The sequence below is a fragment of the Lithobates pipiens genome, unplaced genomic scaffold (genome assembly GCF_037356315.1).
Source record: "Lithobates pipiens isolate NorthernLeopardFrog02 unplaced genomic scaffold, aLitPip1_a1.2 Scaffold_10, whole genome shotgun sequence".
NCBI classification, from domain to species: Eukaryota; Metazoa; Chordata; class Amphibia; order Anura; family Ranidae; genus Lithobates; species Lithobates pipiens.
Window position 1 is genome coordinate 221,996,902 of NW_027507686.1, and position 26,924 is coordinate 222,023,825.

General features: G+C 43.1%; 1 protein-coding gene across 7 annotated transcripts in view; it reads left to right on the forward strand.

Annotated features, from left to right (window-relative positions):
- The window catches only part of PHF21A (PHD finger protein 21A), a 213,189-nt gene that overhangs the window by 36,470 nt on the left and 149,795 nt on the right, over positions 1-26,924 (forward strand). For 4 of the 7 annotated variants that reach the window (XM_077461868.1, XM_077461815.1, XM_077461850.1 and 1 more), the window contains exon 1: positions 6,104-6,427. The exons of 1 other annotated variant lie outside the window; for it this stretch is intronic. In XM_077461868.1, coding sequence (XP_077317994.1) covers positions 6,393-6,427 — 35 coding nt within the window. In that variant the 5' untranslated portion in view covers positions 6,104-6,392. Of the gene's footprint in view, positions 1-6,101; positions 6,428-26,924 lie in introns of those variants that run through there. 2 more of the 7 variants (XM_077461830.1, XM_077461822.1) reach the window with 2 other exon arrangements.

Consider the following 26,924-nt stretch of genomic DNA (forward strand, 5'->3'; position numbering starts at 1 on the left):
TGAAGTTTGAAACTTTGAAATTGCGAGGCTTCAAGTGAAGTAGGACGATTTGAAAGTCCGATTCAGTGTGACCGAAGACTTAATGTTCGCCATAATTACCCCTGTCTGTACAGTGCTGGCCGATCTATCATATCATCTGTAAAGTAGATTTGAACACTGTCTGTCCTAAAAAAGAGTTATAGGTTTAGAAGCTGGCCTCTAGGTTTGTGTGTTCATGAGGGATAGCTCAATGTTGTTCCCAGTGTGTTTAGGGACAGATATCCTCTGAGATTGTCCAGAATTGCTGTAGTCTGCTTTGAGGTCTTCTAATCAGAAACCTTGGCCTTCCGATTCTAAATAACAATCGTGGTAAATTTGCGCAAACAGAATCACGGGATGCCTAAAAGAAGTACAAGAACTCTTGAGTGACAGGCGTCCTACGATTGTTTTGCGTGATTTTACTGTGATTGTGTGGAAAAATCACACCGCAATCGTGGTGCCATTGGAAGTGACGGGATCGCACAGGCGTCCCGCGATTTGACACTATTTAGAATATCGGGCAGAATTGCGGCGATTCCACCCCCGTTTCGGAAAGCCAAGATGTGAGCGGAGCTTCAAAGTTGAGAAATATTTTTGAAAACCTTTTTTAGGTATGCTATGTGAAAGGGAACATAACAAAAACATAGTTTACTTCAAAAGTGAAAATACAATTTTAAGTTGGGTCTTTAATTTTATAATAAACAAAACAATGGTTTAAAAAGTCTATTCAAGTATGTATTCCTAACTTAAAAAGTACCTTCTATTACTGTTTCCTCCAAATTACTTTTTTATTTTTTTGTTGCGATATAATCCAACATTCTGTCAGAGTGGCTCCCTTCGTTCTTCAGGCTCCAATCACACTTGTACAACTCCAAAGTCACGTGACTTTGGAGACTTGGATGTGACTTGTTGTCCCTTTGCAAAGTCAGACTGTTGCATGTAAAATATTCAGATTTGACTTTCATGCAAGTTTTGAGGGTTAACATTGATGTCTTTGGCCCTCAAGTTGCATGGAAAGTACAACTTTAGGGCCTCATGCACACTAGACGTTAAAATAACGTTCTAAAAATGGCAGTAGCTTTGCAGTGAGCTTTTCAACGTTTTTGCAATAGTGTTTTTTTTTCACTGGAACAAAAATGTTAAAACATTGGTGAGCCGCGTTTTTTGAGTGTTTATCAACTTTTTTTATTTTTTTGACCTTGGAGTGTTTTTACAGCTGAAAACTCCTCTCCAGAACCCACATGTTTTTCTTTTTAAGGCAAAAAAACGCCCCAGCCAAAAACCGTTAATAACTGCCTATGTGTGCATGGACACACAGGATAACATGATGGGGAGTTTATTGACTAGAAAAAAAAAAAAATCTGAAGGCAAAAACAGCAGCTGTAAAACCGTCCAAAAAAAAAATCCATTGTGCATGAGGCCTAAAGTGTTACTAAACCCCCAACTTGTAAAATTGATATGCGGTAAAACATGCTTGTTATATTCGCTGTGGAACCCAAGGGGCTAATCCTCCACATTGTGCAAAGAGACTGTTTGACCCTATCTACTCTGTTCCGCCCCTTCTTCTACTGTCCTACAAGCTTGAGGGAAAAAAGTATCCTGCTGATTTTATACGTGTTTTTTTTTTTTTTTTGTTTTTTTTTTTTTTTTGCGCTCACTGACTAAAAAATGATCAGTCTATAATTTTAATGGTAGGTTTATAATAGTGGTATGTGATAGGTTTTTAACAGTGAGAGACAGAATCACAAGAAAAATATCCAGAAAAACGCATTTTAAAATTTTTATAAATTGAATTGCATTTTAATGAGTGAAATAAGTATTTGACCCCTTCGCAAAACCTGACTTGGTGGCAAAACCCTTGTTTGTCAGAGGTCAGACGTTTCTTGTAGTTGGCCACCAGGTTTGCACACATCTCAGTAGTGATTTTGTCCCACTGCTATTTGCAGATCCTCTCCAAGTCATTAAGGTTTCAAGGCTGACGTTTGGTAACGGGAACCTCCACATAGTTTCTATGAGATTAAGGTCTGGAGACTGGCTAGCCAACTTGGAGTTGAGTTGATGCCAAAGAGCTTGATTTTGGTCTCATCTTTCATCCAGTTCTTCTCTGAATCATTTATATGTTCATTTTGCAACTTCAGACGGGCCTGTACATGTGCTTTTCTTGAGCAGCGGGACCTTGCCGGCACAGCAGGATTTCAGTCCTTCACTGTGTAATGTTTCCAATTGTTTTCTTGGTGACTATGGTCCCATCTGCCTTGAGATCATTGACCAGATTCTCCTGTCTAGTTCTGGGCTGATTCCTCACTGTTCTCATGCTCATTGAAACTCCACAAGGTGAGATCTTGCATGGAGCCCCAGACTGAGAGAAATTGACAGTTATTTTGTGTTTCTTCTATTTGCAAATAATCTCACCAACTGTTGTCGCCCTCTCACCAAGCTGCTTGGCGATGGCCTTGTAGCCTATTCCAGCCTTGTGTAGGTCTACAATCTTGTCCCTGACATCCTTGGACAGCTCTTTGGTCTTGGCCATGGTGGAGAGATTGGAATCTCATTGATTGCTTCTGTGGACAGGTGTCTTTTATACAGGTAACAGGCTGAGATTAGGAGCACTCCCTTTAAGAGTGCTCCTAATCTCAGCTCATTACCTTCTATAGAAGACACTTTAAACGTTAAAATGCAAATCAATTTTCTAACTTTTTTTAAAATGCATTTTTCAGGATATTTTTGTTGTTCGGTCTCTCGCTGTTAAAATAAATCTACCATTAAAATTATAGACTGCGAGGGGAGGAAGGAGAGGTTCAGGAGCTCACAGAAGGCAAGGAGGCAGAAAAACACTTAAAATGGAAGTAAACCCTTCCAAACAACTTTGACCTACAGGTAAGCCTAGATTAAGGCTTACCTGTAGGTCCAAGTAATATCTCCTAAACCTATATGGTTTAGGAGATATTTGCCCGAAAATGGGCACCGCTGTCTACGGCGCATGCGCCGTAGACAGCGGCGCGCAGGCGCACTAAATGCGGCAAGTCCAAGAATGGATTTGCCTAATTTGTCGACTCCCGTGCGCATGCGCGGGAGTGACGTCATCGCGGCTCCGCCGAATGGCAGCGTCGGAGCTCCGAGACGCGACTCCCGTGCGCATGCGCGGGAGTGACGTCATCGCGGCTTCTCCACTGTCATTCGTCGGAGCTGCGAGAGACGCCACAACCAAGATGGATGCGGCGGACTACAGGTGACAGCGGCGACTTCGCTGGCTCCTGTGTCAGGTAAGTGACACATAATGAGCTACTATGCGATGCATAGTAGTCCATTATGCTTTACCTTTGCAGGGAAAAAAAGAGGAAGTAAACCCATCAGGGTTTACTTCCTCTTTAAGAAACCATTTCATGAAAAATAATTACAGGGCCAATATGTAGTGGATGTGGATGCATTATTTTTGGCGAATAATATTATTTGGTGTTCCTTTTTAAGGGGAACACGTATAGTTGTCTGGTAATCTCTGTGTGTGGTGCATGAATGATCATACAAGAATGTCTGCATCTGTCTTGCAGTCAATCTGACTTGTTGGAAACGGTAGTCTATTTTCTAAAATCATGGTAGATGATTGCTGCCAATAAAAAGTATTTGTCATCCCTGCTCCTTGCAGCACTGCCTAGTGAGTGTTTGGCCCAACCAAGTGTGTGGTGACTAATGTATCTCCCAACTTCCGCACTCGGGCTCGGTTCACACTGGTGCGATGCGGGAAACCCTGCGATTCCAGTGCCGGTTCCCGCATCGCGTCAGACTCTCAGGCAGTTCACACTGTCCTCTGTGAACCACTGTGGGTGTCAATACAAAGTAAATGACACCCCCAGTTTGCTTCACAGATCAGTGTAACCTGTGAATTCGGACAGGAATCAGATCCTGGAGCGGACAAAAAAAGGGTCCTGCACAAGTTTTTTCTGAATGTGATCCAAATTAAGCCATACAGTTTGTATGGCTGAATTCGCATTACACAGCAATGTGGTGGGAATCGCATGCAATGTTTGGCATCGCATTAGTGTGAACACAGCCTTATTTAGATCAGTTATTACGTTGTGATGCAATTATAATTAGGATAGCCATATAGCTTACACCTTTCAAGCTACTCTTCAGTCAAACTAATGAATTTACCAAACAAAAAATATATATGAGGGAGCTGTGTTTTTTTTTTTTTTTTTTTTAAGATTCCAAAGTATTTGTATTTATGTCCATCATGTTATTAGTGATTTGTAAAGCTTGGCTTTTTATTTTTATTTTATTTTTTAATTGTATTTTTTTTTTTTTTTGTATACAAATTACAAACTTGCTATACTTACCTGCTCTGTGCAATGGTTTTGCACAGAGCAAACCTGATCCTCCCTCCTCATCTGGGGTGCTCTGCCGGCGCTCTGAGTTCAACCCTCCCACTGAGTGCCCCCACAACAAGCCACTTGTCCAGAAGACACACCAAACGGGGCTTGGCCCCACCCCCTGCTCTTCGTCACTGGCTCTGATTGACCAATGGCTCCTGCTGCTGTATCTGAGCTAATGAGGAGTGAGAGAGTCTTGGCTCTCGTGCACATAGCTGGATCGAGATCTGGCTCAGGTATGTATTTAGGGAGGCTGCATGCAGAAGAGATTTCACACACACACACACACACACACACACACACACACACACACACTAATATTATTATTATTATTTTACCTAGAATGCAGTAAAGTAAGACTCCTTCTGCCTTTGCAACCACTTTGAGCTCGTATCTGACACACTGCTCTTTCCACTGCAGCAGTAAAAACCTGACAAGGATTCTAATTCTTCTAAACGTTTTTGCCTTTAGTTACACTTTTAAAGTGTTTTTAAAGGCACAAGGTTTTTTACCTTCATGCATGAAGGTAAAAAACCTGTGTGCCCTCAATGCTTGCCTGCACCCCCTCTCGATCCAGTGATGTCCATGAGAGCCTTGCCTCTCCAGGGAGGCGCACTCTGAATTGGCTTTTGGCAGCAGTGGGGGCCATTGGCTTCCATCGCAGCCAGTGAGCCAGTCAGGAGATGGAGGGGGCAAGGCCGAGCCGTGGCTCCGTGTGTGAATGCACACAGGGCGGTGGCTCAGGAGTGTGCCTGCTTGCTGTGGGGGTGGGAGCGCTGGCATGGGACCTGTGAAGAGGAGGCTCTGTGCAATACCACTGCACAGAGCAGATAAGTATAACATGTTCTTTAACGCAAGAAAAAAAAAGGCTTTAATCTCGCTTTAACTTCAAAGTTATAGCCACTGTTTTGAACCTGTTTACTGATTTCATTCTCTTTGCTGGAGTTCCCCTTTAAGTGTAAAATGGTTAGTCAGGAGTCTGGGTGCCACACAACAAAGCCACTGTAATGACTGCATACAAATCCGTGCTTTTATTCAGAGGTGTGTGACTTCTGCATAGTTGTCATTTTGTTTTACCTAAAGGCACTCGTGCACACTTGAGCTCAAACACACTGCTTTTGCAGACATTTGGGCTTTTATTTTTTATTTTTTATTCTTTGCCTCTAAACTCCCCTTTGTCTTACCCCTATGTCCATGCACACTATTGGTGATTGCAGGAGTTTAGAGGCAAAAAATAATTTGTGTGTTCAGGAGGGGAGATTTTGAGTGTAAACGCCAGATGTGCCTACGTGTGGCCTAAACGCGCTTAAAAAAAAAAACCTCTGCTTAGGAGCATTTTTGCAGCTGCTTTTCTTGTGCCGGGAGAAAGCATTTAGAAGAGCCCTAGTGTGCATGAGGCCGTAAAAGGTTGGTTACTTGCAAATGCATATAGAATTTTCTTGGCCGATTTCTAGGTAAAAAAAACTGTAGGGATAAAATGTCAGTTCTGAGCAGCTGAGCCCAATTCAGACTGAACGGTTTGTGTGGCTGCAGCTGAATCACACAAACTATGAGTAACCACTTGCTTTGCGAGGATTACAAGGGAGTATATGGCAAGTCTGATTCGGATAGGTTGCTTCTCTACCAATCTTTTGCTAGAATTTCTCTGTACAGACAAACCTGATGCCTGAGCTCTAAGTGTAGAGTGAAGCGTCAGGAGTTTGCTGTCTGTATAAACATTCTGCTCTCCCAGGTTTCTTTTTATTTTTTGCTGGAAATTGGGGCTCTCTGATCTGTCTTTTACTTGGTTTGATTGAGATTTTTACTCTTAAGTGCTTGTTTGGTCTCGTAGTCCGTGTTTGAGATCTCAAATTAGCATTTTCTTGAAAGGGTAATGAGAGAAAAGATGGGCCTTACATCATGTGCTGCTGTTGAATTTTTCTTTCTTGGGACCCGGCCTGTGGCCTGCAGGATCATCTCTAAAACACAGATCATTGAAAAGGTGCTATTTTTCTAGCAGTTAATGGAATGCAGTCTTGTCAGTATATCTTTCAGGAACAAAGGTATGTAATTTTATTTCACTTTGTGAGGCTCGCTGCTGTTTGTGGAAAATGACTGTGATTCGTATTTCTTATATAATGGCGAGAAGCGTGATTTGCATTGCGAGCAGTTGGGGCAATTTTTATTTCTTAGCCGCATAAAGATGTACTTTTGTTGGCGGCAGGCAGTTTGTTGCTTTTTCATCAGTTGTGGAATAATTACCAATGTGCGCTTGTGCTTGTAGTTCCATGAAAATCGAAGAGCAAAAGTTGACATCTACTTGACTTCTAATTCTAAGCGGAAAGTAGTATCCTAAATTTTACTATAAGCATGTTTTTTCTTTCTATTGCCAACAATAGAAAAGGATCAAAAAAGTTGGGTTTACGCTGTAAGTAAGTGCCTTGCCTGAATCCTGGCCTAGCATACATTTCACATCACGTGCTTTTATATAATACAGTGCATCCAGAAAGTATTCGCGTCGCTTCCCTTTTTCTACATTTTTGTTATGTTACAGCCTTATTCCGAAATTAATTAAATTCATTATTTTCTTCAAAATTCTACAAACAATATCCCTTAATGACAACATGAAAGAAGTTTGTTTTTAAATATTTTCAAATTAAAATAAAAAACATATACATACAGTATCTCACAAAAGTGAGTACACCCCTCACATTTTTGTAAATGTTTTATTCTATCTTTTCATGTGACAACACTGAAGAAATGACACTTTGCTACAATGTAAAGTAGTGAGTGTACAGCTTGTATAACAGTGTAAATTTGCTGTCCCCTCAAACTAACTCAAAACACAGCCATTAAGGTCTAAACCACTGGCAATAAAAATGAGTACACCCGTAAGACCCCCTTTACACTGAGGTGCTTTTCAGGCACTTTAGAGCTAAAAATCGCACCTGTAAAGTGCCTGAAAAGCAGTTCTTATGTCTCCCCGGTGTGAAAGCCTGAGCGCTTGCAGGATGGGAAGAAAAGTCCTGCAAGCAGCATGTTTGGGGCAGTTTGGGAGCCGTATATGCATCGCTCCGGAACCGCCCTGCCCATTGAAACTAATAAGCAGCCCTGCCGAAGCGACTGAAAGGCACTTTGGCATCGCTGCAACACGGGCACTTTTAACCCCTTCTGTTGGGTTAACAGCACCTCACTTCCGCTGGCAAATCAGCTCTGCAGAGCTGGTAAAGCGCAGAGCTTGACCGTGGGGTGGTCTAGGTGTGGAAGATGATCAAATTGGGCCCAATTAACCGTTTTCCCTCCCCGGTGCCATGTGATTCATTAGTGTTACAGGGTCCCGTGTGTGAATGGGGAGCAGGTGTTACATTTGGTGTTATCGCTCTCACTCTCTTGCTGGTCACTGGAAGTTCAACATGGCACCTCATGGCAAAGAACGGCAGAGGATGGCCTAGGCTATAAGAAGATTGCCAAGACCCTGAAACTGAGCTACAGCACTGTGGCCAAGACCATACAGCAGTGCAACAGGACAGGTTCCACTCAGAACAGGCGTCGCCATGGTCGACCAAAGAAGTGGAGTGCACGTGCTCAGCATCATATCCAGAAATTGTCTTCGGGAAATAGACGTATGAGTGCTGCCAGCATTGCTGCATAGGTTGAAGGGGTGGAGGCGTCAGCCTGTCAGTGCTTAGACCATATTCAGTACACTGCATCAAATTGGTATGCATGGCTGTCATCCCAGAGGGAAGCCTCTTCTAAAGATGATGCACAAGAAAGCCCGCAGTTTGCTGAAGGCAAGCAGATTATGGACATGGATTACCAGAACCATGTCCTGTAGTCTGATGAGACCAAGATAAACTTATTTGGTTCAGATGATGTCAATTGTGTGTGGCGGCAACCAGGTGAGGCCTACAGTCAAGCATGGTGGTGGGAGTGTCATGGTCTGGGGCTGCATGCGTGCTGCCGGCACTGGGGAGCTACAGTTCATTGATGGAACCATGAATGCCAACATGTACTGTGACATACTGGATCAAAGCATGATCCCCTCCCTTCAGAGACTGGGCCACAGGGCAGTATTCCAACCTAACGACCCCAAAGAAGCTGGAGGTAAAAGTGATGAGCTGGCCAAGCATGTCTCCAGACCTAAATCCTATTGAGCATCTGTGGGGCCTCCTCAAATGGAAGGTGGAAGAGCACAAGGTCTCCAACATCCACCAGCTCTGTGATGTCATCATGGAGGAGGGGAAGAGGACTCCAGTGGCAACCTGTGAAGCTCTGGTGAACTCCATGCCCAAGAGGGTTAAGGCAGTGCTGGAAAATAATGGTGGACACACAAAATATTGACACTTTGGGCCCAATTTAGACATTTTTCACTTAGGGGTTTACTCACGCACTGTACTTTAGACCTTAATAGCCGTGTGTTGAGTGGACAGCAAATTTACACTGTTATACAAGCTGTACACTCACTACTTTACATTGTAGCAAAGTGTAATTTCTTCAGTGTTGTCACATGAAAAGATAGAATAAAATATTTACAAAAATGAGGGGGTGTACTCACTTTTGTGAGATCCTGTAAGTATTCACAACCTTTGCTCAATACTTTTTTGAAGCACCTTTGGCACAAATTACAGCCTCAAGTCTGAGTAGAATGCTTAAAGCATTTGGGCAGCTTCTCCCATTCTTCTTTGCAGGAGCTCTCAATCGCCATCAGGTTGGATGAGGAGCGTCGGTACACAGCCATTTTCAGATCTCTTCAGAGATGTTCAATCGGGTTCAAGTCTGGGCTCTGGCTGGGCCTCTCAAGGACATTCACAGAGTTGTCCTGTAGCCACTCCTTTTGTTATCTTGGCTGTGTGCTTAGGGTCGTTGTTCTGTTGTAAGTTGAACCTTCGCCCCAGTCTGAGGTGCAGAGCACCCTGGAGCAGATTTCATCAAGGATGTCTCTGTACACTGTGGCAATCTTCTTTTCCCTCGATCCTTTCTGGTCTCCTAGTTCCTGCTGCTGAAAAACATCACCACAGCATGATGCTGCCACCACCATGCTTCACTATCGGGATGGTATTGGCCAGGCAATGAGTCGTGCCTGGTTTCCTCCAGACACGAAGCTTGCCATTTGCACCAAGGAGTTCAATCTTTGTTTTATTAGACCAGAGAATTTATTTTTTCTCATGGTCTGAGTTCTTCAGGTTCCTTTTGGCAAACTCCAGGGGGGCTGTCATGTGCCTTTTATTGAGGAGTGGCTTCCGTCTGACCATTCTACCATACAGGGCTGATTGGTGGGGTGCTGCAGAGATGGTGGTTATTCTGGAAGGTTCTCCTCTCTCCACAGAGAAATGCTGGAGTTCTTTCAGAGTGACCATTGGGTTCTTGGTCACCTCCCTGACTAAGGCCCTTCTGCCCCAATAGCTCTTTTTGGCCAGGCGGCCTGCTCTATGAAGAGTCCTGGTGGTTCCAAACTTCCATTTAAAGATGATGGAGGCCACTGTGCTCATTGGGACCTGCTGCAAAGAAAAATCTGTACCCTTCCCCAGATCTGTGTCTTGATAGCATCCTATCTCGGTAGTCTTCAGACGATTCCTTGGACTTCATGGCTTGGTTTGTGCTGACATGCACTGTTAACTGTGGTACCTTATATAGACAGGTGTGCGCCTTTTCAAATCCTGTCCAATCAACTGAATTTACCACAGGTGGACTCCAAGTTGTGGAAACAGGATGCACCTGAGCTCAATTTGGAGTGTCATGGCAAAGGCTGTGAATTTATTTATTTTTTATTACATTTTCAAAGATTTCAAACAAACTTTCACGTTGTCATCATGGGGTATTGTTTGTAGAATTTTGAGGAAAATAATCAATTTAATCCATTTTGGAATAAAGCTGTGTAACCTAACAAAATGTAGAAAAAGTGAAGCACTGTGAATACTTTCCGGATGCCCTGTACATATGGTATTCATCTAACCATGCACATAAAGTAGCTATGATTAGGTCAGTGTCTGGTGTGTGTGTGTGTGTGTGTGTGTGTGTGTGTGTGTGTGTGTGTGTTTTTTTTTTTTTTCCCCCCCTCCATTTAACCACTTGCTGCTCAGTCACAGTAGATGTCCTGTGACCGAGAAGCAGCTGCAGGCTCCGCAACGCAAAAAGTCGTTTCCAGACTTTTTTTTTTTTTTTAAATCCAGGTTTGGGGCGCGCATGCATGTGCCAGTGATTTATGGCTGAGATCTGCTGATTTGGCTGTGTCCAATCACAGCACAGAGCCCTGTGTGTACAACAGGACTCTGTACACAGAGGGCGTCTACCTGGCCGTTTCTTCTCCCTGCAAAGGAGGGAGGAAAAAAAACAAGATCTGTCAGTAAAAGCAGCACATATTACATGCATTAAACTGTTAGGCACACTGTTAAAGTGGTTGTAAACCCTTCAACAAACCACTTTGACCTACAGGTAAGCCTAGATTAAGGCTTACCTGTAGGTCCAAGAAATATCTCCTAAACCTACACGGTTTAGGAGATATTTGCCAGAAGACAGGCACCTCTGTCTACGGCGCATGCGCCGTAGACAGTGGCGCACGCTGAGCACGCCGCTGTTAACGGCAATATGGCACGAGTGGCGGCTCCTGTGCGCATGCGCGGGAGTGACGTCATCGCGGCTCCGTCGAATGACAGCGCTGGAGCAGCGAGACCCACCAAGAATATGGAGGCTCCGTACACAAGGGAACAGCAGTGACTTCGCTGGCTCCTGTGACAGGTAAGTGACACATAATGGACTACTGTGCGATGCATAGTAGTCCATTGTGCTTTACCTTTGTGCTTTACCTTTGCAGGGAATCAAAGAGGAAGTAAACCCATTAGGGTTTACTTCCTCTTTAACATCTTAGGATAAACAAGGTGTTAACTCTATCCCAGCCACTGTCATTAGTAAAGTGACAGAGTACAGTGTTATCACTGTAATACTGTCACTATTGATGTTGGTGTACCTCCCAGCGAGGGTCTGTTCGTGCCAGATTGCCTGCCACACTATCACAGTCCCATTATAAGTTACTGATCAGACACTGCAACTTTCACACAAACTAATTAATATACACTTATTGGGATTTATTTTACCAAAGACATGTAGCAGAATACATTTTGGCCTAAATTTTTATGAAATAATTTTTATTTTATTTGGATATGTTTTTATAATTGAAAGTAGAAAATGTCATTTTATTTTTTCATTTATAGAATAAAAAATCCAGTGGTGATCAAATGGCATAATAAATATTTGTGTGGGAAAAATAATTTAAAATGTAATTTATGTACAGTGTTGCATGACTGCACTAAGTAGCACAGTGCTGAAGAGCAAACAAATGCTCTAGTCATGGAGCCAGAAAACCACCTTGAGGTCAGATGGTGAAACCATCATATTATTATTTTTTTATTTTATTTTTTTAGGTCCATAATGTGCTCACCCAGAGATATTTTACATAATTACCTTTGTTATGCAGTAACAGTCATGTCCTTCTGGTGAGAGAGATTCTGCAGTGTTTGTATCAGCGTGGGACTTGCACCTCACTCATCAAAGTGAGGGTGCGATTTACAAAGGGGCAATTTACAAATGGGCAAGTATTTTCCTTGGCCCTTTTTTTAGTGATCCTGCTAGTGGTGAGTGGCCAGGCACATGATTCGAAGTGTTACATGATCTGGGTTTGTAAACTGTAGCTGTCAATTTTAAGCCAATGCAAAAGTTTACAGTGTCTTTCAATCAGATTGCAAACAGGAAGTCAGTTATGTAAAGGGAAAATAGCTCAGAATTCGTATCAAAGCAAAACTTGTTCAGTTTAATCAACTTCTAAAAATATTGACTTTTTTTAGAGTAACTTGACACCAGTATTTTGTGTGTGTGTGTTGGCTATTACCGATTATTGTTTTTCGGTGCTGGTATGATACCGATATTTCTCCAATAGCTATTTTGTGCTGATATTTTGCACATTTAAAAAAACAAAAAAATGTACTGTAATTTTACACTTTTAGTTTTTATTTTTACACTGTTATTGCTGTCACAAGGAATGTAAACCTCCCTTGTGACCGTAATAGGCAGTAATAGGTACTCTATAAGACCCCAAACCCCTCCTCTGCACTTCAGAGTATTTAAAATGTCAAGGTCAGCGTTTTTTGAATGCTTTTTTTTTTTTTTTTTTTTTTTTTAACCACTTGTCGACCGCCGCACGCCGATGTACGTCGGCAGAATGGCACGGGCAGGCATAAGGGCTTACATGTACGTCCCTTGCCTCCCGCGGGTCGGGGGCCCGATCGGGCCCCCGCCCGGTGCCTGCGGCGGTCGGTATTCGTTCGGGAGCGATCCCGGACGAGGGGACGGCCATTCATTCATGGCCACCCCCTCGCGATCGCTCCCGGCGAATGAAATTGTCCGGTGACATCACTTCCTCTCCTGTAATGTAAACACAGGAGAGGAAGTGATGTATTCTCTCCTCCGTGTCGGTAGTTTTCGTTCCGGCACCGAGGAGAGAGCATCGGTGAGTTGCACAAGCACTACACTACACAGTAGAACATGCCAGGCACACTCACACCCCCCCTTTACCCCCCGATCACCCCCCAATTACCCCTGCCCCCCCAGTCACAGTGACACCAATTGCTTTTTTTTTTTTTTTTTTTTTTTGCATTGGTGTCATTTGTGACTGTAATAACTGTTAGGGCAGTTAGGGTTAGCCCCCTTTAGTTCCAAAGTGGCCCCCTAACCCCCCCAATAAAGGTTTAACCCCGTGATCACCCCCCGTCGCCAGTGTCACTAAGGCAGGGTTCACATTGCAGCGGTTTATGAGAACGAATGTGATTCGCACCGCACTGCAGTGCAAATCACATCCGATCTCTGTGCGATTCGAGTTCAGCCATTCGCCGCACCCGCCGCAAATTCGCACGGGACCCTTTTTTTGGCCCGCAGCAGAATCGGATCGCATGGGTGTTCACACCATGCGATCCGAGTTTGCAGATCGCACTGCGATATGCGAACTGATCTGGGGGTGTCAGTAACATTTCACTGACACTCCCAGCAGTTCGCATAGGGCAGTGTGAACTGCCGCCGGGAGGCATGCGATGTGGGAACCCGCCGCGGATTCGTGGCGTTTCCGCATCGCTCCAGTGTGAACCCAGCCTAATAAGCGATCATTTTTCTGATCGCCGTATTAGTGTCACAGGTGACGCTAGTTAGGCAGGTAGGTATTTAGGTTCGCCACAGCTTTTTATAGCGCCAGGGACCCCCATATACTACCGCATAAAGCCCCCTGATTGCCCCCTAGTTAACCCTTTCACCAGTGATCACCATATAACTGTTACAGGTGACGCTGGTTGGTTAGTTATTTTTTTATAGTTTCAGGGCACCCGCCATTTATTACCTAATAAAGGTTTAACCCCCTGATCACCCGGCGGGTGTCATTTGTGACTGTAATAACTGTTAGGGCAGTTAGGGTTAGCCCCCTTTAGTTCTAAGGTACCCCCCTAACCCCCCCAATAAAGGTTTAACCCCGTGATCACCCCCCGTCGCCAGTGTCACTAAGGCTGGGTTCACATTGCAGCGGTTTATGAGAACGGATGTGATTCGCACCGCACTGCAGTGCAAATCACATCCGATCTCTGTGCGATTCGAGTTCAGCCATACAGATAGTATGGCTGAATTCGTGTCGCACCCGCCGCACCCGCCGCAAACTCGCACGGGACCCTTTTTTTGGTCCGCAGCAGAATCGGATCGCATGGGTGTTCACACCATGCGATCCGAGTTTGCAGATCGCACTGCGATATGCGAACTGATCTGGGGGTGTCATTAACATTTCACTGACACTCCCAGCAGTTCGCATAGGGCAGTGTGAACTGCCGCCGGGAGGCATGCGATGCGGGAACCCGCCGCGGATTCGTGGCGTTCCCGCATCGCTCCAGTGTGAACCCAGCCTAATAAGCGATCGTTTTTCTGATCGCTGTATTAGTGTCACAGGTGATGCTAGTTAGGCAGGTAGGTATTTAGGTTCGCCGCAGCTTTTTATAGCGCCAGGGACCCCCATATACTACCGCATAAAGCCCCCTGATTGCCCCCTAGTTAACCCTTTCACCAGTGATCACCATATAACTGTTACAGGTGACGCTGATTGGTTAGTTATTTTTTTTATAGTTTCAGGGCACCTGCCATTTATTACCTAGTCTCACTAGTGTACCCCTAAATTTAGGGGTGTCTACTTTCCAAAATGGGGTCATTTGGGGGGGGTTTGTGCCATCTTGGCATTTTATGGCCTTCAAAACTGTAACGCCCTTAGAAAGCCTGAAGGCGGTGCTTGGTTTCGGGGCCCCGTACGCGGCTATGCTCCCAAAAAGTCCCACATATGTGGTATCCCCGTACTCAGGAGAAGCAGCAGAATTTATTTTGGGGTGTTATTTCACATATGCTCATAGCATGTGTGAGCAATATATCATTTAGTGACAACTTTGTGAAAAAAAAATAAAAAAAAAATTAAAGTTTGTAATTTTCCAGCAACTTGTGGCAAAATATAAAATATTCCATGGACTCAAAATGCCTCTCAGCAAATAGCTTGGGGTGTCTACTTTCTAAAATGGGGTCATTTGTGGGGGTTTTGTGCCATCTTGGCATTTTATGGCCTTCAAAACTGTAATAGGTAGTGAGGCGTGAAATCAAAAATTTACGCCCTTAGAAAGCCTGAAGGCGGTGCTTGGTTTTCGGGGCCCCGTACGCGGCTAGGCTTCCAAAAAAGTCCCACATATGTGGTATCCTCATACTCAGGAGAAGCAGCAGAATTTATTTTGGGGTGTCATTTCACATATGCCCATAGCATGTGTGAGCAATATATCATTTAGTGACAACTTTGTGTAAAAAAAAAAAAAAAAATTTTTTTTGTCATTATTCAATCGCTTGAGGCAAAAAAATAAAATATTCAATGGGCTCAACATGCCACTTATCAATTTCCTTAGGGGGTCTACTTTCCAAAATGGGGTCATTTGGGGGGGGTTTTGTACTGCCCTGCCATTTTAGCACCTCAAGAAATGAGATAGGCAGTCGTAAACTAAAGGCTGCGTAAATTCCAGAAAACTTACCTTAGTTTGTAGATGTGACAACTTTTGCGCAAACCAATAAATATACAGTTATTGACTTTTTTTTTACCAAAGACATGTGGCTGAATACATTTTGGCCTAAATGTATGACTAAAATTGAGTTTATTGGATTTTTCTAATAACAAAAAGTGGAAAATATCATTTTTTTTCAAAATTTGCGGTCTTTTTACGTTTATATCGCAAAAAATAAAAATCGCAGAGGCAATCAAATACCATCAAAAGAAAGCTCTATTTGTGGGAAGAAAAGGACGCAAATTTTGTTTGGGTACAACATTGCATGACCGCGCAATTACCAGTTAAAGCAGCGCAGTGCCAAGTTGTAAAAAGACCTCTGGTCATTTACCAGCAAAATGGTCCGGTCTGAAGGTGGTTAAACTGACGCCTTTTAAGATGCCAGTGTTCCTTCAGATTAGGCGACCCGTCAGAATGTGTAACAGAAGTGAAGTTTCGTCGCCGCCATCTTGCTACACCATCAATATTTATACAGTGAGAAAGGGGCAAGCGGACATATTACACCCACTGGAGTATCACAGTTTACATTTATTTTTAACAGTAAACTGAGTATATATAGTGAAATAAAGTACTTAGAACCCCGTCTGACTGCTTTTAGATGTTGAATTTTAAAAGCAGCGGCATCCCTGCTCATCTCAAAGGTTTGCTAATCTGACAGAAGTTGGCTGCTTTTAAAATTCAACATCTAAACATTCAGATAGAGTTCTAAGTACTGTATTTCACTATATAACATCACTTTACCGTTATAAATGGGTGTGAAATGCAAAACTCTAGTGGGTGTAACAAGATGTCCACCTGCTCACTGTATCAAAACGTCACTTCCGTTGCACATTCTGACGGGTCACCTAATCTGACGGAACACCAGTAATCCCAGGAAGTGATGTCATGACACCGCTTCTGGTTTACTAGATCCGAGACCTGAATGAAGCATCAGCTTTGTTCTGGTTTTTGGCCAGCCGGCAGACGTGTACCGACTGAATGATTGGGCCTCCTGGTGGGACAGGAGAGCTCGGGCGAGCAGCGGAAGGTGGTGGTGGTGGTGGGGAGCCGCATCAGTTGTGATTCCAATTAAGTCGGACGCCCGCTCTAAAGAACAGTACCCCTGTAAAACCCCTTGAAACAATATTGGTAATATCGGTCAGTTTTTTTGACCTATACTTCTAAAAAAGTGAATATCGGTCGACCCCTAGCGCGTGTGTGTGTGTGTGTGTGTGTGTGTGTGTGTGTGTGTGTGTGTGTGTGTGTGTCAACGTTTGCCTGAAAATCAGGAAAAAAAATGGAAGTAGTGTGCAAAAGGTGCTCAAAGTGCAGTATTGGTGCCTCCCAATTAACTGCTACAAAATGGGACAAAAGTATAGATTTATTAACCAGATTAATATTTTTATTTTTTATAGTCTCATTGGTTGCGGTGGGCAAAACTCAGCTTTATCTCCATTTTCATTTATTAGCCCCATCTGAAAGCACCATTGACACTGTTTGCATGTGTTCACACAAGGTGAGATTTACATGTGATTTAGGACATATGAGCAAGTTGTTCCAGCAGCACCCTAACAGGACAACTCTGACTGTACCCAAAAAGGCCCCCAGATGTGACACGAGGATAATTACTTTTTATCAAGCTGGCCTGATGTAAATTTAAAAATAATTCCTGGAGCTAGGGCCAGTTCATACCATAGAAACGCAGTCCGGATGTTTTTCTGCATGCGTGCTTTTGATGCCGTCCAGTACATTTTGACCAGGTCATTTTGTGCTCAATTGTACGGTCATGCAGCGCTGTACCTAAATAAAAATGTAATGTTTTTTTTCCCCCCCACACAAATAGCTTTGTTTTGGTGGTATTTGATCACCACTGTTTGTGTGTGTGTGTGTGCTAAAAACAAAAAACTATTTTGAAAAAAAAGAAAACTATCTTTTACTTTCTGCTATAAAACCTAAAATAATACAGCATATCCGTGCACCTTTAAGATAATGGTGCAAATAAACAGCAGCCGGCATTAATTTGCTGATTACAAATATAAATGCAGCGCTAATCCAATGTAGTTAGGAGACAGTCCATCTGACGATATCTACTTGACGAAACGTGTTCGATGGGACCAGACGGGAGACGCAAGCACACTGCCACGGCCAATTTTGATTGATTTGTTTTTACCCTGATTCTCATTTTTATTGGATATCCTGTGTATGCTTTGTGATCGGGGAGCTGAACTGAGTGAACGCATGATCACGATACCAATTGTATATATTTGGAGTCCTGTATAACCCTTTCATTGCTAAGCCTATTTTTGACATTTGGTGTTTACAAGTTAAAATCCGTATTTTGTGCTAGAAAATTACTTGGAACCCCCGAATATGTGTGTGTGTATGTGTGTGTATGTGTGTGTGTGTATATGTATATGTGTGTATGTATGTATGTATATGTATATATGTGTGTGTGTGTGTGTGTGTGTATATGTATATATATATATATATATATATATAACAAATAGTGCGGTGCTAGATTTGTGTAGCAAATTTATATATAAAATATAATTGTGAAAAAAAAATCAAAAAAACAAAGTGTGAATATACAAAAATATAACATCAAAAGCTGTGAATGCAAAAGATGATTGATAGTTAAATTGATGAGTCCCAACAAATGAGTCCACGTATATTAAATAGTGCACAGAAGTTATGGTGAGTTTTCCACACAGGGAAATCAAGGGATCCACAGATCAGGTGAAACCAAGGATATCAACTTATCTGAAGTACTGTAAAGGATAGGTAGAAAAAAAAAAAAAAAAAAAAATATATATATATATATTATACACACACACACACTATTTTTTAATAGTATATCTCTCCTCTAATAGTATATAGGCTCTAATAGTATATACAGTATATCTCTTCTGTCTGTTATTCTCAGAGTGGATTCGATATTTTGCTCCCTAACCATATAGTTGGTTATTTATATTTACTACTGCATATAGATATTTAAGAATAAATTGCCTTTTTTTAAAACTTTACATATTAACTAAATTATACACCACACTTTTTTTTTTTTATGGATATTAATCGAAACAATCGGCCGACTAATCGATTATGAAAATAATCGTTAGTTGCAGCCCTAGTCATGACCGACCCAAGCAATGGCGGGTGCCGGTGGACATCCATTGCCAGGCACCCGCAGATCTGCCTCTGCTGTGAGTAATCCCACCGTTGAAGCAGCCCGCCAGCGGTGCATCCTAGGCGGAAGTGCAGAATCACGTGTGTGATGTATGTATGTGTGATTCTGTACAGAGCGGCCACCCTGTAGCAGTATATCTGCTATGAGGTGATTGAGGTATATTATTTATGGCAGAATAGTGTTAGATGTTATGACAAAAATTAACAAATTGTAGGTGGATAACTGGGAGAAATAAGCAGGTTAACCACTTGCTTACTGGGCACTTAAACCCCCCTCATGCCCAGACCAATTTTCAGCTTTCAGTGCTCTCACACTTTGAATGACAATTACTCAGTCATGCAACACTGTAACCAAATGATTTTTTTGTCCTTTTCTTCATACCAATAGAGCTTTCTTTTGGTGGTATTTGATCACCTCTCGGTTTTTTATTTTCTGCACTATAAATGAAAAAATTTTTCTTCGTTTCTGTGATAAAATTTTGCAAATTAGCAATTTTTCTTCATAAATGTTGGCCACAATTTATACTACTACACATCTTTGGTAAAAATAACCCAAATTATTGCATATTATATGATCTGTGTGAAATTTATAGAGTCTACAAGCTATGGTGCAAATCGTAAAGATTTGCAAAAAAAGATCACATCTGATGTACTAAGGCCTATCTCCATTCTTGAGACCCTAACAAGCCAGGAAAGTACAAATGCCCCCCAAATGACCCCTTTTTGGAAAGTAGACATTCCAATGTATTTAGTAAGAGGCATGGTGAGTTATTTTAAGTTGTCATTTTTTCCCACAATTCTTTGCAAAATTACGATTTTTTTTTTTTTCACAAAATTTTCATTGTAATAGCTTATTTCTCCCACACGGAATGTGCATACCACAAATAACACCCCAAAATACATACTCCTACTCCTCCTGAGTATAACGATACCACATGTGTGAGACTTTTACACAGCCTGACCACATATTAGAGGCCTAATTTTGAAGTAGCACCTTCAGGCATTCTAGGAGCATAAATTACATTTAATTTCTCAACCACCTATTACAGTTTTGAAGGCCCTGGAACACCAGGGCAATGGAAACGTCCAGAAAATGACCCCATTTTGGAAAGCTAACACCCAAACGTACAATCTATAAGGCATAATGAGTCTTTTCAATGGTTCATTTTTTTCCAGAAGTTTTTGGAAAATGTGGAAAAAAATGAAAACGCATTTTTTTTTTTACACAAAGTTGTCAGTTTATAAGATATTTCCAACGCATAGCATTTACATAGCAAAAATAACACCCCAAAATACATTCTACTACTCCTCCTGAGTATGGCAATACCACATGTGTGAGATGTTTACACAGCCTGGTCACATACAGAGGCGCAACATACAAGGAACACCGTCGGGCGTTCCAGGGACACATAGCATGCACATACCAAGAATTACACCCCCAAATACATTATGCTGAGCAAAGGGTAAAGAAAAGATTACCTGTGGTTTTAGAAGCGCAGTTGTCCACAGGAGGATATCACTGGTCCAGGCAGGGACTTGGTCAGCAACAGCGAACACAATTTTTCAGGCAGCAGGCAGGGATACTGTCCATATACAGTCCAGGGTCAGTGCAGAGATATTGTCAGCAGTGCCAAAAATATTGGTCCTGGTAGTAGGCAGGTCCATGTGGTGTGGTCAGTGCGGCATGACGGCAGTAAGTCCTACAGGCAGCAGACAGAAGTAGAGCCTCGTTCAGGACAGAATGGGGATAGGGGTAGAGGCTTCTCCCTCCCAAATCTCTTTGAAGCCTCCGAGTCTCCAGACCCTAATCTAGTAATAAGAAAACAAAGAAAATTGTTTTCTTCATCCAGAAAAACTATACTGGAGACCCTCACATATGTGAGACCCCGTGTTGAATCCCACTAGTCCAGTTGCAGAATACAAGATCAGTCCAAGAGGCAGGCAAATATCGTGGTCAAACAGTCCAAGGTCAGTTCCAGATCAGGCAGAGGTATGTACAGAATCGTTAGGCAGAAGCATGGTGGAATAACAGTCCAGGGTCAGTTCCAGATCAGGCAGAGGTATGTACAGAATCGTTAGGCAGAAGCATGGTGGAATAACAGTCCAGGGTCAGTTCCAGATCAGGCATCGGTATGTACAGAATCGGCAGGCATGAGAGTGGTCAAATAAGCCAGGGTCAGTTACAGAGCAGGCAGTGGCATAAGGGGTGTGAAGGTGTATGAAGGCAGGAACTGAGGATTATGTTTACCATACTTCACTAAAAATGTATTGAAGTATGGTAACGCCGAAAACAGTCACCTATGCAGAGGCCTGGTTGGGAAGGACATTGTGCACAATAATAAGATGTGTCTCTTCTGACTCCTGCTCTGGTACACACCTTACATCTTTTTTGACGTCTTTGGCCTGTTGGTTTGGGAGGGATTTTATCGGGAAAGTGGCGCTCGGAGAGTCGACTAACAACATCTGATCGGATATTTTCTGCTGGGCTGTTTGGGAAAATAAGGGCAGTGAAAACTTCCTCCTGGTAGCCAAAGAAACGTTTGGGGTTTTGGGTGTAGTTGCGGTAAATGACATGGGAATTGTAAATGGCCAATTGAAAAAAATAAATTGCTACTTTTTTGTACCAATGGTATGTCCGTCTTGTGGCAAGATATGGTTCCATCATTTGGTCGTTGAAGTTGACTCCCCCCATGAACAAATTGTATTCATAAATGCATTTTTTTTTTTTTTTACGTGGCCATTCCTTCTGGGGATTTCCACGAACGTATCATTGTGGATAGAAGACAACATATATACATCCCTTCTGTCCCTCCACTTCACTGCCAGAACCTCCTTGTTTCTCAGACTTGCGGTTTCTCCTTTTCGCAGCTTATTCACAAGACTTTGAGGAAAGCCCTTCCGATTACTTTTTACGGTGCCACATGCTGGTGTCTTCTTCCGGTGAAGGTTGTGGAACAGGGGCAGAGATGTGTAGAAGTTGTCTACATAAAGGTGGTAGCCTTTATCCAATAGGGGGTATATGAGGTCCCAAACAACTTTCCCGCTCGATCCCAAGTAGTCCGGACAATTAGGGGGCTGCAGCTGGGTGTCCTTCCCTTCGTACACTATGAATGAATATGTGTACCCTGTGGCTCGGTCACATAATTTGTAGATCTTCACCCCATAGCGGGCCCTTTTGCTGGGCATAAATTGCTTCATTTTAAGCCTACCTCTAAATTTTAATAAGGGACTCATCCACACATATGTGTTGGTCCGGGGTAAACAATTTGGGGAATGTTTGTGAAAAATAATGAAGTATTGGTCGAATTTTGTAAAGTCTTTCGTAATTTGGGTCATTTCGTGGAAGGCACTGGGTATTGTCACTGAAATGTAAGAACCTCATGATCATCTGATACCTGGTTCTGGGCATTACCGCGGAGAAGAGCGGTGTGTGGTGGAGGGGCTGGGTTGACCAATAGGTACGCAATTGATTTTTTTTGTTGAGTCCCATGTTAAATGTGAGGCCTAAAAAAACCTTGAACTCCTCCACCGTTAAGTCTCTCCATTCGTAGGGACGGGCATAATAAGATGTCAGATTTTTCAAAATAAATTGTTGTGCATACAGGTTGCACTGGGTCACAATTGACGCCAACATATCCTCCGTAAAAATTAAATTAAAAAAATCTATTGGGGCAAAATTCTCCGTGTTCACCTGGACTCCTGGCTGGGCAGTGAAAGGGGGAACATTGGCCTCTCCTGAATTAGGAGGAAGCCACAAGGGGTTCTGAAGGGCATAGGGAAGGCCGGCATGGCTCCTAACCCTTTGGGGTTGAGATGACACCCCACTGGTACTTGGCCTTTCTTGCCGGGGCACTGCGGTGCTGGTGGATGGCACTGCCTCACTAGAACGCCTTCCTTTGATGGGCAGGATATCTTCCTCCTCGGATTCAGTCAGTGTTTCACTACTGAGGACTGGCTTATAATTTATGTCGGCTTCAGAATCCGAATCTGAAAGAGAATCTGAAGAGGAGAGCTCCCCGTTGCTCTCGTCGGCCATGGAAAGAATTTTTTACGCCTCCTCGGTGGAAAAGACTCGTTTAGACATGGTTGCTGGTGTTAAGCCTGCACTGATGAGGTGGCACTGATGTGCACTGATGAGGTGGCACAGATGTGTACTGTTGAAGCAGCACAGAGGTGGCACAGATGGGCACTGATTGTATAGATGGGCGCTTTTGAGGTGGCACAGATGGGCGCTTTTGAGGTGGCACAGATGGGCGCTGTTGAGGTGGCACAAATGGGCACTGATTTATTGCACAGATGTGCATATTTACTGCACAGATGGGCACTGCTGAGGCGGCACAGATGGGCACTGCTGAGGCGGCACAGATGGGCACTGCTGAGGCGGCACAGATGGGCACTGCTGAGGCGGCACAGATGGGCACTGCTGAGGCGGCACAGATGGGCACTGCTGAGGCGGCACAGATGGGCACTGCTGAGGCGGCACAGATGGGCACTGGCGGGAACAGATGGCACTAATAACACTTGTTATATCAACTCACAGAATCTCTCTCACACGCTGTCTGTGTGAGGAGACCGATTCGGCAATGGGAGATGATCTCATTTGCTTACATTTTGAGATCATCACCCATTGGAGGCGGCGATCGCGCTGTAAACGGTCGCTGTGATTGGCCGTTTACAGCGATCTGTGATTGGCTGTGTCCAGGGGACACGGCGAACACAGATTTTCCCCGATGCGCGCTCCCGGGAGCGCGCGGGGAGCCATTAAAGGGGACGACGTCAATAGATGTAGTCCCGGCAATCGAGATCCGCGCTGTAGCCGTCATTTGACTATAGCGCGGATCTCAAGTGGTTTAACTGCATTTGTTAGTCCAGAAGTATAATGGAAAACCTCCTCCCTCCCTCCTCCTCCTCCTCCTCCTCCTCCTCCTCCTCCTCCTCCTCCTCCTCCTCCTCCTCCTCCCCCCCCCCCCCCCCCTTGCCGTACTCCAAAATAGAAAAATACATTTTGGCTTTGGATACACTTTAACCGGTTTGTTTTTGTTTTGTTTTTTAAAACACTGCTTAGAATGAAGTTTAATGGCGCATCCCACATGTGTACATGCATAACCGAATCCGGACAAAGGCATCGGGTGCCGCATATAATAAAATGGTGCTGCTCATTTTGAGAGCTCTGAGCGCCTTACAGTAACCATAGTTTAGAAACATCAGAAACTTTGACCCCAGGACAAAACTTGCATTAAATTGGAACATTTAAACTGTTGGTGTTGCACGCTATAGCCAAAGTGGTTGAGGGTTCTCCAACCAGTTGCACCATACCGTGTCTTTTTTTTTTTTTTGCAACCCCTATTCATGCACGTGTCTTCGTACAAATGGAGACTATTGTTTTTTACTTTTTTTTTTTTTTATTTTTTTTTTAGGGCTTTCTACACATCAAAAAAACGTGTCAAAAGACACAGGCATATGAAGTATACCCTGTCCTCCTGCCCTGCCCTCCTTGCACTTGCAGGCAAATCCCAGCTGACAGTGGCAGGCGGGATTTGCTGTGTAAATCTGCTTGCAGTAGCTTTATTGATAATTCAATTTTTGACTTTCTGTTGCTTATATTCCTGGTGACAATGTCCCTGACCTTTCTCCATTCTCTAAAAAGGCTTCTGGCTTTAGAAGTTGTTTCTCCACAACATCACTGGGCTCTTGCAGGCTGCTTTTGGCACTGGGTCTCATTAAAGTATACTAACTGTATAATTCGCCAAAAGGAGGTACCACAAGATGCCTGCACATACCCGTAGTTTCATCAAACTTTATTAACCATTAGTATGTCAGTCAAGCTGACCATGTTCAATATACGAACTCTAGATTCAGCTAATATTGTTTGTGTACTTTATGATGATGCTTGTTTTAGACACTTATATTAAAATGGTTGTATAGTCATTTGTATGACTTTTTTACCTATAGGAAAGCCTATAATAAGGGCCGGTTCACACAGCGATGCGATGCGAGGCGACACGACTCGCCTCGCCTCGCTCCCGCAAGTCGCCCCAGTTCAGTACTATGGAACCGTTCTGAGAGGAGCGACTCGAGTCGCTCCGACTCAGAAAAAAGGTTCCTGTACTACTTCTGGGCGACTTCGGGGGCGACTTGCATTGACTTCTATACAGAAGTCCTCTGCAAGTCGCTGCTGAGATCCCCGCAGGTCGCGGCGAGGCAAGTCGGAGACGCCTCGCCGCGCCTCGCTGTGTGAACCGGCCCTAAGGCTTACCTCTAGGTAAAAAAAAATATCTCCTAAACCTGTACGTTTTAGGAGATATTCCCCTCGCAATGCGCCGCTGACTGCAGCCGGCGCATGAGCACAGGGGATTCTTGGCTGAAAGTCCGGCAGGCATTGGACCCTGCCATAAAGAAATCTCCCATGCGCATGCGATATATCAGTGCATACTAGCTCATTGTGCCTTTTCCTTTGCAGGTCAGGAAAAGAAAAAAACTTCAGCTGATATACAACCGCTTTAAACAGTGGTGAATTTACTTTAGGATTATGTGTGCATGGAAAAGAACAGTCAGTTTAGCAACAACCAATCAGATTTCCGCTTTCATTTTTGCAGTATAGTGAATGGAGTTTCTGCTGTTGAGCACATTAAATCTGTTCCAAGACCATTTTCTTCCTACAAACGCCTGGACACATGAGCTCTGCTTTTCTGCCTGTTCTATATAATGCAAGTCAGGCACAATAAAAAGGTATTCCTGTCTCGTGAGTTTGAATATTTTCAGAGGCTTTATTGCAAGCAAACAAGTAGAATCAGAACATAATTGGATTAGATACCATACTAAGATGGGGGGAAAAAAATGGATAGTTTATTACTGAAATGTGTAATTCAGCATTCTGTACGCTGATATCTGTGCTCTGCAGTAGCGTGTTCTTTTATTTGACTTATTTTGCTGTCGTGTTTTTGATCCCACCTAGAAAATCCTGCTTAAATTTTTATTTTGAAAAATGGTACAGATTAATAACATTTCTTTTTATTTCTTTTTTGGTATGAGCTGCTGATGTGTCTACAATTGCAAGAAAACAAAGTTTTATTGGTTGCCAATGCGTTTTATCTGCCCGCATAGCCTGTCTTGCATGTAAAAAGTGAAATAGTTGAAAAATAAAAACACACATAGGAAGTGTAAAAATATCTTGTTGAAAATGTTGAGACAACTCAGAACAGATGTCACATTAATTTGATGTGCAGTACAAAAAAATGATAGCAGCTCCTATTTGCTCATTTTACGACACCTGCTTCAAGCAGACAGTTATTTAATTTTTTCTTTTTTTTTCTTTAGCTGTTCATTTTTGCTGAGCTTAAATTGGAATTTACTTTGTAGTAGCAGACATGTGCTTTAAACCCTTCCTGGATTAAAGGTACTTGCATGTGTTTTTTTTTTTTTTTTTTTTTGTTTTTCCAGGGTGTTCAGTTTTAGATGCAGAAAGTTGTTGATTAAATAGGCATAGTGAAAATTAGGAAAAAGGTAATAATTTTTGGGAAATTACCCGACAATGTTGACAGCCCCCTTGGCTTTTTTACCTATTTTTTGTTACATTACAGCCTTTTAGTTCAATGTGTTTTGATAAAAAAAAAATTAAAAAAAATATATGTTGGATCAGAACACAATAGTCTAAGTTGGTGAAGAAAAATTAGAAAAATATATACATAAAACTATTTTTCAGAAATAAAAAACTGATAATTGGCATGTGCGTATGTATTCACCCCTTTTGTTATGAAGCCCATAAAAAGCTCTGGTGCAACCAATTACCTTCAGAAGTCACATAATTAGTGAAATGATGTCCGCCTGTGTGCAATCTAAGGCCGCGTACACACGAGAGGATTGTCTGTCCAACTTAGTCCGCTGAAACGTGTTTCAGCGGACAGTCCGCTCGTGTGTGGGCTTCAGCTGACTTTTTCAGCGGACAGTCTGGCGGACTAAGTCTTTCGGAATTTCCGTAATACAGTCCGTCCAACTTTGGTTTCAGCGGACAGTCCGCTCGTGAGTAAGCTAGTTGGACGGACTAAGTATGGCGCATGCTCAGAAAGGATTTACACGGCCGAAGGTTGCATTGCAGTGTATTGGACGTCGTATTTCTAGTCCCGTCGTACGTGCTGTACACGTCATTGCGCAAGCTTTCAGCGGACTGTCTGTTCATCGTGTGTGGTCAAGTCCGTTCATTCAAAAGTAGGACGGACTGTCTGTCGGATTGTCTGACGGACTTAGTTGGACGGACAATCCTCTCGTGTGTACGCGGCCTAAGTGTCCCATG